General features: G+C 45.4%; 1 protein-coding gene across 1 annotated transcript in view; it reads right to left on the reverse strand.

The window, feature by feature from the left end:
- Positions 1 to 510: 510 nt before the first annotated feature.
- The window catches only part of LOC145403992 (pseudouridine-5'-phosphatase-like), a 244,218-nt gene continuing 231,333 nt past the window's right edge, over positions 511 to 13,395 (reverse strand). The window contains exon 5 of the mRNA XM_080275599.1: positions 511 to 1,142. Within this exon, the coding sequence (XP_080131725.1) occupies positions 966 to 1,142 (177 nt within the window). The 3' untranslated portion in view covers positions 511 to 965. The remainder of the gene's footprint in view (positions 1,143 to 13,395) is intronic.

Here is a 13,395-nt window from a genome sequence, read left to right on the forward strand (position 1 = left end):
ACAGACATGAATAATTTTAGTGCTTATACACCTTCAACCATAAACCAAAACCATGTACATTCATTGATATATAACATGACCCCTCAAATCAAATACAGTAGACCTTTGTTATAACGAACCTTGATATAACAGATTTTGGATTAACGAATGCCTAAGAGCCTACCAAATTTTCATTGGCTATACTGAACAATGGCTGTTAAATGGGGGTGCATCACACAGCCCTTCCAAATGCCTCTTGAGCCCACTGAACTGTTTTTTGGCTATACTGAACAATGGTCATTAAATGGGATGTATTATGTGGCCCTTCCAACTGAAATAAGGTGCAAAAGGGTGAAATTATGGGCCAAGTTAATGTAAACATCTGAGGGTCCTCCCCACCTGAGAGGGGAGAACCTTGGATTTAACAACTTTCAGCTTTAATGAACCTGACTTCCCCCCCAATTAGTCCATTATAGTTAGGGTCTGCTGTGTAGGATGTTTCTAGATTATTCTGGCTACTGCAACATTACTTTTTTCAACTTATGAAATATTTCTGTAAATGATGGGGTCTGAGTCTCCAAAATCCCTTCAGTCGGATAACAGTTTTCTTGTATTTTAGCAAACGCAAAGCAATCTTACTAAAATTATGAGAAACGTCTCTGACAGAAAGAGTTAGTCGCATTTTTCATGCCTCCTGCATATTAAGTGAGGAGTGCTGAGTATATTATACGTGGCAGCATCACCAGCCAGTGGTCACTGTACCTGTACAGAAATATTACCAGTATCTTGTCTCCAGAACCTTCTCCTATAATCTGACTACCAGTAATTCATTAGAGTAAAACCATAATACAGACAAAAGAAAGAGGCCTTCTGATCCTCTTTCACACTCTTTCAAACAAACATGCTCCCACACACTAGAACAATTATTCATTATCATAAAAAAAAAAAAATCAAATTCCCAAACACATGTATATTCAATCCCTCTCTCAATCATATGCAGGAAGACCAAACAGTTCTGGCTTGAAGTCTTCTAATGATGGGAGGACCTGTGTAGCACCCTTGGTTAGGTCTTGGCTCAGTCTGGCATCTGGCACCATCACCACTTGCATGTTGGCCGCTACAGCAGCAGCCACGCCATTAGGGGCATCTTCAAACACAAGGCACTGTGGAGGGTTTGGGATATGAAAAGTGTTAGTATTTCATGTTCAGTTATTCTGTCTGGGGCTTCCTATCTCCTCTAGCTGATAATCCCACCTCTGGCTTTACTTAATAAAGAAACTGGGTTTAGATGATGATGATGATAATTATGGTGTTATTCTACACCTAAAAACTACCTGTTTGGAAGGTAAGTTATTGCAACTACCAGCTGACATCAACTATACCAATAATCATGTCTCACACAGTGTGGAAACTATTTCCCCCTGAAGGAGATATCCTGTGTGTTGCAGTATATGCACACTTTTTAATATACTTGTCCTTATTAAGAAGCAGAGGAATTTACCAGAGAACGTACAGTGCTGGTTCAAAGTGGTTTAATAACCCAGGGATTTGCTCTAGTTTTCTGGTTAATAGTCTTTATTATTAATAAATTAAATGCTACTGCGTTTAGCCTTTTATGAACAATTACAACGTAAATGTGTATAAATTTCCTTTAATTACAGGAATTTTCCATGTACATGACTGTGCAAAAGTCGTATGGTGACATGGAAAATAGAAAAGGGTCTTACATACCTTAACATAGATAAAAATGAATATTTGGCTTTAGTTTTTATTTAAAACTTAAGTCCAACTTTCCTTGTAAATTTCATGAAGTAATTCATTGTATTCAAGTAAATGTAATTAAGTGAAATTTGGCATCTCTGAATCCAATGAAGAAGAAAATAAGCCATTTTTATTTCATTTCATGTCAGCTAACTAAAACGAGAGCACTGTATGTATTGCACTTACAGACACTTGGGTCTGACCCACGCAACTCAACCAAGACCGCAAGCCTGTCATTATCTGTCAATCCGACTTATATAGCTAACTATCCTTTATGATCTGGCCAAATCATGGCTAAAATAAAGGAGATAATAATAGGAGAGTTAGGGTGTCAGTTTACAGTATACCCAACTTATTCAAAGAGACTCCTATTGCTGTACTTTAATTTTAACATTTGGTGTCTTGATTGGAGGATACCCTAAGAATTTTCTGACAGTCAGCTATGTTACCAATGAGGCAACACAGGACTGGATGACAGATGAATAATGTGCCACAAACCAACACTTTTTCTTATGAGAGTATATTACAGTACCTGAAGTTCTAGCTATTCCTCCTGCATTCATGCATTCTACTTACAATACATAATAGTATTTAACAGGCTCAAAAACATTTTATCTTGTGGTAAGTGAATTTGGAGGCACCCTTATTGGAAAAGGATTCAAGCTATTTTGGCACCACTCTCAGCTGGAATATTGCTCACCCTTGTGGAGTGGATGTGAGAAGGTTGCGCTAGAGCAACTTGACAAAATTCAGAGCAAAGCTGTTAGAATTATTAACTGAAATAGCAGCCGTGACAGCAGAGGGCATCACAACACCCCCAGGAGATGACAACGGAGGGATAGGTAGGGTGCGAGCGACGTCCATGCGATATGGGCTCATGTCCCATACAGTCGCGTGCCCCTATTCCACGGAGTGCACCCGGCACAAACACCTCAGTCTGGGTGCATTACCCTCCAACCAATCCAACCCTCACCAGGATTGGGGTGGAGCTAATAAACCAGTTCCAGATAGCACCCCAGCAACGGCCTGTAGCCATGCACAAGCAGTGGCCCATAGCTGTGCACGAGCAACAGCCTGTAGCCGTGCACAAGCAGTGGCCTGTAGCTGTGCACAAGCAGCGGCCCATAGCCGTGCACAAGCAACAGCCTGTAGCCATGCACAAGCAACGGCCTGTAGCCGTGCGCAAGCAGCAGCTTGTAGCCGTGCCTCAGCAACGGCTGGTAGCTGTGTGCCAGCAGCAGCCTGCAGTCATGCAACTGCGACGGCCAGTAGCCACGCATCTAAGAGTCGAACTGTAGCCGCTCACAGTGCTGTCCACCCCCACTGCAGAACCCGTGACGGAAGACTACTGCATGTGGGGAGAGAAAGGCACACCCTCTCTCCTTCTGCAGCTGCCTCGAGGGGCATGACACCAGCGACGGCCCGTAGCCGCGCCAGTAGACAGGGGACAGCCCGTAGCCGCCTCTCGCCTACACGTCGTCCCTCACACAGGACATCGGCGACAGCCTGTAGCCGCTCCCACAGTCACCCTTCGTCTGCAGTCCCGTCAGAGAATTGGGCCCCGGTAACGGCCGGTTGCCATACCAATGGGAAAGGGACAGCTCGTAGTTGCCCTTCTCCTGTTCCCCAAGGGACCTCAGCAACGACTGGTAGGCGCACCAGGGAGGGATCCCCAAAAGTCCCTCACCCCCTGTGACTCCAAGACCAGAGGGAGAACCCTGCTTGAGCCGCCTTATCAGTGGTAAGGCAGGCTCCACCCCTATCTCCCCAGCCCGAAGCAGCCTCCAGGAGGAGGACCCCATTCTCAGACTGCTGGAGAGGACCTGTATTGATCCCGGGGCTGCACTCCATCCAAATGGCACCAGTGGGCAATCAGCAACTGTTGGACTCCTGTCGCCAGCAACGCCGCAGCCCTACCCTGACGTTGAAGCAGCTGGAGCGAGATCGCAGCAAACGGGCTCTCCACGCCGCCCCTAGTACCCTGAGGCATGACCTCTCCAGTTCTAACGAGGAGCAATGCCCTCTCCACATTGGACACCTGCAGGAGCTCCTACAAGAGCTTTTCGGCCTCAGTCCCGAGGGCCGAACCCTTATATCCAGCCCCTCTAGTGCGGGGCCCTTCACCACACCCAATTGAAGCCCATTCCGGAGGACAACGCCCGTACGAGCAGGCCCGTGTCCCCTAGAAGAGAAGGCATCTGAGGGGACTCAGCCAATCCTAGGCTGACACATGCGAGCTTCTGAGTGGCCGCTTCCTTGCCCCACACCCCTGCCGTGACTGTGACTTCCATGACCGTGAAGTGAAAATGACAATTGGAGCATAGTGACAGAGGTGAACTATTCCAACTCCACCATGTGTAAGCCGAGACAGTAATGATATGCAGCTATCCTGCTCCACTCAGTGAACAAGGGACATGTGTATAATCACTACAGTGTATATGCAGCCCAATAACTAAGTGTACTCCCAACTTCACCTAAGTGCAGTGTCTGTCTGCTTATTCTCGAGACAGCTGGTATCCTGCGTGATACCTACAATATCTCTGCCAGTCTGAGCTTTGCCTTTGTATAGAGTCTTGTGGAATGTCTAGCTGTCTGGTATTAATAATTTGGTAATATACATGTAAGGTTGTTGCCCTGTGTTTTTATGCCCTGTTCCTCTCCCACTGCCTCTTGACTCCGGTCTAGAAAGGGAACCCAGCTATCCTCTAGGTGTTGCTAGGACAGGAAGCCGGCCTACAAACACCTAGCATAACATTAATAATCCTACTAATACAAATAAACTACCTCCCCTACAGGTAAGAAGAAATGTTGCCTCCCTTGCATTATTTTACAGATAATTTTACACCAAATGCTCAGACGAAGTTGCAGCCATTGTGCCACCTCTCCATGCCCTCCCCTGTGCTACACAGGCATCTGGTAGCACTCATGACTGAAATGTCACACTGCCATATTGTAGAATTTCCGCCAATCAGAAATCTTTTATTCCACGAACTGCATCTCTTTGGAACTCGCTTCCCAAGAGTTGTTTCCCCCTAAACTTCAACCTACGGCTGTTCAAATCCAACTGTTACAGATTTCTTATGAATGGAGGACACCGATAATATGGTGTATGGATATTTTTTTTTTTTTTTTTTCATGTTCTGGGTAAAAAAAAAAAAAAAAAAAAGCCTTTGGAGCTGGTGCACTGCTTCTTGTCCCCAGTTATAATGGCTCATATGGCACAATGACCATCCTCCAAGGCCTTTAATGTTTGGTCCACTCAACAAAATTAATACTATTGTAGTGACCACCACCAGCATCCACTACATTTTCCTCTGCAACCAATTCCCTTGGCCGTCTCGGAGACAACAAATGCATGCTCCGGGCCACAACAACACAGCACTTCTTACCCGCAGGAGCGGAACGGGTGACTCCGCAGCCATGCCGCGAAAGTCAGATCAGAGTGAGCGTCAACTCAGTTCACCAGCACCAGGTCCAGTTTCCTCAGCAGCAGCAGCTCCGGCTCCAGTCTTCTCAGCAGCAGAAGCTCCAGCTTCTCCAGCAATGTCTCATCATCACCACCGGGTGCCAACATCACTAAAGCAGCTCACTGCATTGTCAATGGCTCACTAGGCCACATGACATAGTACTTTCCTCTCTCACAACATGCCCTTGTAAAATACAGTACACTCAATCCTCGTAAATCGCAGCAATTTGGGTCTGGACCACTGCCGTGATTTACAAATTCCGTGGTATATAAATAATAACTCTTATGTGAAAAATGAATTTGGGTCTGGACTTTGGCCAACCACCTCCCACAGCACCCTACCTACACCTATCTAGGCACCATCAAACACAAACATACAAATTTAGGAATATTCAGTGCATGTATTTAATAGAAATAAGCATTGTTAAGGGATCTCACGTTAATCCTATGATGATATTGCTTAAGTGAATGGAGTGGGGTGGTGTTGGGAAGAACTTAGAACCTCTCAGCATGAGGTGGGGGTGCTCCCTCATGCTGTTCTCCCTTCTCCAGCTCCTCTGCCTCCCTCAGGAAGCCCTCAGTGTCTGCCTCAGAGATGACAGATGCTACGGCATCCACGTCCTCAGGGTGTGAAGGGCCAGGCTGTGGTTCAGGCTCAGCTTCTGCCCTTACCCGGGCAAAATAGTGGGTGATGAGTTCCTGATGTTTCTCATTAACTCTGCGATTATGCAATTCCTTGTAAAAACGCACAGCTTTTTCTAGGTAACCAATACTCTCACTACACCTTTCCTCATCACGTTCAGTGGATTTCACAATCTCCTTGGCCAAGTCTACGTAAACAAGCAAATCACTGAGCTCCTTCATAGAAGGCTCGCCACGTTCCTGCTCATTCACTTCACTCACTTCACGGTTGGTCTGCCTCTCCAAGTGCTTGTCGTCTTGTATAACAGCCTCCACGACAGCATCAGCATCATCAACCTTCTCAGTAATCACGTCCATTATGTCACTAGCTGACACTTCACCACAGCCTGGCAGATTCCGAGCCAGTTGAACAACAGCCTGTACGTTGTCCTCTACACTCTGAGTTGGAGCGTCGTCACTCGTGAGGTCAGGCAGGAGAAAGCGCCAGGCACGTGCAATCGTTGCAACATTAAGCTTGCCCCAAGCCTCTAGTAGTGTATCGATAGAGTCCTTGATGTTAAATTTCCTCCAGAACAGACAACACCTCCCGACTTTCTCAGGGGTCAGGCTCAACAACACCCACCTCTGTCTCACTGTCGCTGCTGTCTGCTGTGATCTCTCAGCAGCTGCCGCTCTGATGCATCATCGATGACAGCTGAGGTAAACTGGCGATAAAATAACTGGGTGTAAAACAGCTTCGTATTCGCTATTATCTCCTGGTCAAGTGGCTGGAGAAGAGAGGTGGTGTTGGGTGGAAGGATCATAACTTTGACGCTGGGGTGACGTGAGGTTAGGGCTTGTGGGTGAGCGGGAGAGTTGTCCATGAGCAGCAACACTCTGAACGGCACTTTAACACGCTTGGAATAAGCTTTCGCATCCTCAACAAATCTGTCAAACCAGTCCACGACTAAGTCTGTAGTAGCCCATGACTTAGCCTGCTGACGCCAATACACCCCTGACTGATCCGTGTCTTCGAGGTTGCGGAGGGCTCGGGGTTTTCTTGCCCTATTAATTACAAAAGGCTTCATCTTGAATGTTCCCTTGGCATTGGTACAAAAAATGACTGTGTAGCGCCCCTTGTCGAGCTTCCTTCCCCAGGCCTTTCGGTGTTGACGTAGGGTGTATGTGGTGCTAGGCAGCTTTTTCCACTGGAGCCCAGTCTCGTCCATGTTGAAAACAGTTTCTGCTGTATAACCTCCCTCTTCCAAAACTGCCTGGAGGACGGTTGGAAAGTCCTCTGCCGCGGCCAAGTCAGCAGACGCTCTCTCTCCAGTCATGTGCACGTTTTTCAGGCGCTTCCTTGTCAGAAAGTTAGCCAACCACCCATGGCTAGCACGGAAGGGCTTAGGGGGGTCGATACCGAGCCGTTGACTTGCCAGTTTGTGAAAACTCTTAGCCTTCTCCCTGATGACTGAGCCGTCGACCGGAATATTCTTCCTTGCCTGCCTCAGGACAAACATCTCCAGACATCTTTCTGTCCAAATTACTGCCTTGTCTTTGCAACATACCCGGCTGTCAATGAGCCCAGTCCCGTAAGCTTTGACGCACTTCTTCACTTTCTCCCTGTTTTTGTTGATCGTCCTTATTGTCGACTCGTTCTTCCCTAACTCATTCCCCAGCCTTGAAAACTTCTCTCCCTTCTCAACACGACGAATGAGCTCCAAACTTTGACCGTACGACAACGGCAGCAGCTTCTAGACACCATGTTGCTTAGAGCGCTTCATCGGGGGTTCGGGAGGGGCCATGGAAGGTAGGAGGCAGGGGGGAAGGTGCACAAAAAAAGGCAGGTAGCTCTCGTACTCCACGGCGATGGTATGTAGTGTGCGGACTGGCGGGAAGAAGAACAACAACATGGCGGCATTAGTATGCACACTTGCCACCAGAGATGCGTGATGATTGGTTGTTGGGTCGCGATTTTCAATTTGAATGCCGCGGTTTACAACTCTCCTTGGAAAAGGCCCACTTGGGTGCCTAGGTCCGCGATTTTCGTGACTTAACAGTGATTTAAGGGTGCCGGCAGTCTGATAGCCACTTAGCTGTGATTTGTGAATCCACGATTTATGAACATGCGATTTACGAGGATTGACTGTATGTTGTACTGCTTCAATAGTATACAATCTAAACCCAACAACATTGTGTTTATTATTGTCCTGAGTGGAAGTAGGACACTTGTTCTGCTAAACTATGCAGCACAAACCCAGCACCTGTGCTCATGGTTTGGAGTCATCAGTCAAGTTAGTAGATACTGACAGTGCAACCACAATGTGTGTGTGACCTACGTATCTCAGTATGACGTGGGGAGGAAAAAAGAAATGATTTCAGGAGGGGTCTACTGAACAGGATGCCTCCAAACTTACTCACTTTGAGTGAAAAAAAATATATATCTATCTATCTACTGCCAGATGCCTTAATCTCATAAGGGGTGGCAACAAACAAATTGCCTCCATGCCACCCTGTCTCCCCCCCCCCCCTTTCACTGCCCTGATTCCAGCTCACATCCCCCTCTCTCATTTACCTCTCCACTCCATCCCTCTATCTCATCCTCGGCCTCCCCTTCCCTCTCCCCCCCTTCCACCTCACTCACATACACTCTCGTCAGTCTCTCGCTCTCCATCCTCTCCACAAGGCCAAACCACCTCAGTGTATTTCTCCTAATGCTTCCTATCCCATCCACATCCACACCACAATGCTCCTTTACTTCCTCATTTGTCAGTCTGTTTCTCCATGTGACTCCACAGGCTTCTCTCAAGTAACTCAATTCCACTGCTCTCACTCTTGACTTCTGTCCCTTCAACAAGGTCCAAGCTTTACTTCCATATGTTAGAGTTGGTATCACAGTACTGTCACGTAGTAACTTTTCACTTCCATGCTCACTTCCCTGTCTTATCACTGCTCTCAAAGAACCAGCGACCTTTCTTCCTTGTTGTACCCTTTCAAGCACTGCATTCTCTAAACTTCCATCCTTACTCATCACTACCCAAGTACAGAGTGCTCGCACAGTTTGTGTGATACAGTGCACGAATCACACAGTGCATGAGTGACCAAAAATCATAACCACAGAACTCTGAATGCGCGAGTTTAGCCCAAAATACACGAGGCAGAGGCAAGGAGTGGCCCAAAACCATTATTTTCACAGACTACGTGACCCCACCCCAAATGACATGCCCATCGTGATGTTAGAGGCTCGTGGGGGTGCTCAAGAGGAGTCTACAGTAAGATCTCACCAATAACGTTTTTGGCAATAATGATAAGTTAGAACAGATACCCAGTTTCTATAATAACATCTGGATTCACTTGAATAACCGTTATTTCGCAAATGCCAAGTTGTTGTACTGCAAATATGTCCATAACAAGAGGAATGAAACAAACAAACAAGAAGAGATGAAGGAAATTGCCGAAAATGTGAGCAGAAGCGAGGAGGAGCTGGAGGATCCTCCCCTTACCATCTCGCCTGACTCACACGCTGCCATCCCCTCCACTTCCACTGCTCCACCTTACTCACCAGCTGCCTTCCCCTCCACCTCCACAGCCCCACCTGGCTCACCTGCTCCACCTGGCATACCCGCAACCCCCACAATAATGAATGTTGCTGCATTTCTTCGTCAAAGCCTGGAATAATACATTAGCAACCGTTAATCTCGTGTGGTGCGGCTGGTGCAGCAGGGGCACTCTAAGTGTGTTGCTGCGCCTTGGAACCCCTGCTATTTAAGTCCATCATGTCTGTCTTTTGCTGTATTTAAGGTGAATGACCATATTTTTGTTATTTCAGCTACATCTGCAGTATATGTCTTTAAAATTTTCCTTTTATTATATCACTAAGGTTAAAAAAAGTATCAAGGTTTGAGGGGGTCCCACCCATATGTTATTTTTCCCATAAGATTATGTATTCACAGTACACAAAATCACAGTGCACGAGGTCGTCGACCACCCATCCACTCACACACTATGCGAACCCACTGTAATTAAACGCACTCACATTTTCCATTTCCTCCTCATCCAACCTCACTGTACAGTCAGTGATTTCATTTCTCTCAAAGACCATAACTTTACTTTTCCCTACATTCACCTTCAGATTCTGTTTCATACACACTTTCCCAAACTCATTCACCAAGCCTTGCAACTCCCCTTCGTCTTCACTTAACAACACAGTAACATCTGCAAGCAATAGTACAGGGAGTTTCCACACACTGCCCTCTCTCATTAGGGCTGCTCCAACATCCACTGCCCTATTTTGTATCTCTTTTATAATCCCATCCATATACAGACTGAACAATCATGGAGACATGACACATCCCCGTTTCAGTCCAACTTTCAAAGAGAAAAATTCACTCAGTTCACTATCCAGCACACTGCAGCCTTGGAACCCTCATACATACTTTCACGGCATTCAAAAACTCCATGTCACTTTGTCCCCTGCTATTTTGCTGCCCTTTTCCTAACTTACACTCTCCTCTTTCATACATCTCTCTACTCCATCCCTTCATCTCATCTTTGGTCTTTCCCTCCCTCTCCCCCCCTCCACCTCACTCACATACACTCTCCTAGTTAGTCTCTCACTCCCAATGCTCTCCACATGACCAAACCACCTCAATGTATTTCTCCTAACACTTTCTATCACAATGCTCTTTCACTTCCTCATTTGTCACCATCTCTCCATGTAACTCCACATGCTCCTCTTAAATAACTCAATTCCACTGCTCTTACTCTTGACTTGTGTCCTTCCAACAAGGTCCAAGCTTTGCTTCCATACGTCAGAGTGGGGATAACAATACAGTACTGTCATGCAGCGACTTTTTTACTTCCATGCTCACTTCCCCTTATTTTTATCTCTGCTTTCAATAAAAATTTAATATCATGAATCAGTTGCACCAGTTGGTCTACACATTCTTTTAATATCCATCCAGCAATCCCATCTGACCCCAAGGCCTTTCTCACATTTAAGTGCCTCATCAATTGTAATATTTCATTTCTATCTACTACTATCTCAGGAAACTATTATGCTCTCCCTTCTTTGACTGATCTCATAAATTCACCTTCATTTGCAAATACTGATGCAGCCTACTATTCATTATCTCTTATCCTCATCCTTATCAATATCACTTCCCCATCTCTCACTCTCGCTACGTTATCCCTTACTTTCATTTTACCATTTACAAATTTGTAAAACGATTATGGTTCCTTTTGAATTTTAGTTATTATTTGCTTTTCGTATATCATTTCTACTTCTCTTTGTATCTTCAAACAGTAATTTCTTGCCTCCTTGTATTCATTCTATGCTCTCTCACTATATTTTCTTTGTAACCTATTCCATGCTATATATCTTATTTCCTGTGCCTTCCTTCATCTATACTTAAACCACAACTTTTTCCTTTCCATTTTGATGGCAAATTTTGGGACTGTCTACTTATACCTTGTTCATGTATATTCACTGTAATTCCACATTTCTCATGGATATTTTCTGTCACTGTCATTCTGCTCCAATCTGCATTACCAAAATAACATCTTAGGGAGTCAAAGTCTGCTTTTCTACAGTTTCGTCCATTTTGTGTACAGTAGAACCCCATTCATCCGGATGTTAAAAAACCGGCAGTTTTAAAAAAACGGCAAATTCAGAGTGTATAAAAATGTCTGACTCGCCAAAAAAAAAAAAAAAAAAAAAAAAAAATGAATTTTGCGCACTTCTATGGCCGCGCCGGGTGGATGGTCCTAGTCTGTGCTGGGTAGGTGGTTCTAGGTTGCGCTAAGTGGATGACCGCACACATGGATGACCTTGTACAGTACAAAGCGCAGCAACCTTTGTCTGAACTGTCATCCAGCCGAGTAGGTCACTGCTACTGCTCCGCTACTATCTCCGTATTTTGTGCCGCTTTTACAAGAAAAGTCGCACACATGGATGACCTTGTACAGTACAAAGCGGAGCGGCCTTTGTCTGAACTGTTGCCCAGCCGAGTAGGTCACTGCTGCTGCTCCGCTACTATCTCCGTGTTTTGTGCCGCTTTTACAAGAAAAGTCTATCACAAAATCATCCAGCAATGCCTAAGGATGATTCTAACAAGGGAAAAAGGGTGGTGTTAACTCTAAAACAGAAACAAGAGATATGTAAGAAAATTGAAAGTGGTGTGAAACGCAGTGTGTTGATGAAAGAGTACAACATCGGTTCGTTCACCGTTTACGATATCAGAGCAGTCGCAGAAGCTGAAAGAATTTTTCATGAAAACTGAAACATCTGATGGCATTGAAAAGCAACGAACACTGCGCACAGCAAAGTTAGAGGACCTCGATCGTGCTTTGTATGAGTGGTTCCAGACAATGAGGTCTGAGGGCGGGTGCATTTTGGGTCCTCTGTTGATTGAAAAAGCAAAATAATTTCATGAAAAAAATGAACATAGAAGAGAAGTGTGTCTTTTCAAGCGGTTGGTTAAGTCGCTTCAAAATTCGTCACGGAATAAGGCAGCTGGATAACTCGGGGGAACAGAAGTCTGCCGACACAGTCTCTGCAGACGAATTTGTAAGCAAATTTAGTGCCCTTGTTTCTGAACACGGATTGGCTGCAGAGCTAATATATAACGCAGATGAAACTGGGCTGATGTGGCGATGCTTACCAACATCAACTCTTGCATGTGGCCTGAGAAAGTTGCACGTGGATTCAAACAAAATAAGGATAGAGTGACTGTGCTTGTCTGTGCAAATGTGGCGGGTACACACAAACTCAAGCTGCTGGTTATTGGCAAGTATGGCAAGCCAAGGTGTTTTAAAGGGTTATCTGATTTGCCAGTTTATTACAAAGCACAGAATAATGCCTGGATGGACTGTGAAATTTTTCTTTGGTGGTTTCACTACGTGTTTGTTCCAATTGTAAAGAACCATCTTAAGAAAACTGGTGAGCCAGAGGACAGTAAAATGGTGCTTGTGCTTGATAACTGCCGAGCGCATCCCCCAGCTAATCAGCTTGTAAATGGTAACATTTTTGCAGTGCTCTTGCCACCCAATATTACCAGCCTTGTTCAACCCATGGACCAGGATGTCATTCAGAACATCAAGATGTTGTACAAACGGGACTTTATGCGCAAAGTCCTAAATGCTGATGGGAAAATTGGTGAGTTTCAAAAGGAGTTAAACTTAAGAGAAGCCATTTACACTCTGGCAGTCGCGTGGAAAAATGTGAAGAAACAAACCCTCAGTAGGTGTTGGCGCAACATGTGGCCTAGGGTTATGACTGAATCAGAAAGCTCTGACAACGACGAACAATTTGAGGGCTTCCTGACCGAAAAAACATCGAGTGAGGATCTTCAGCAGGAGGTATGCGACTTGGCAGGCCACATTGTTCCCCAGGAAGAAGTTAGGGAGTGATTGAAAGTTGATGAAAATATTCCTGTCACCCATATTTTCAGCACTGAGCAAATAATAGATGCAGTGATGAACAGAGGAAAATAAAACACCAAGGACCAAGAAAGTGACGAGGAAGAGCCTGAAGAGATTAAAATTTCATGGAGTGAGGGAATAAATGC

Source organism: Coenobita brevimanus, chromosome 62 (assembly GCF_032717465.1).
Source record: "Coenobita brevimanus isolate Jiangsu-jjx chromosome 62, ASM3271746v2, whole genome shotgun sequence".
In the NCBI taxonomy this organism is placed as follows: Eukaryota; Metazoa; Arthropoda; class Malacostraca; order Decapoda; family Coenobitidae; genus Coenobita; species Coenobita brevimanus.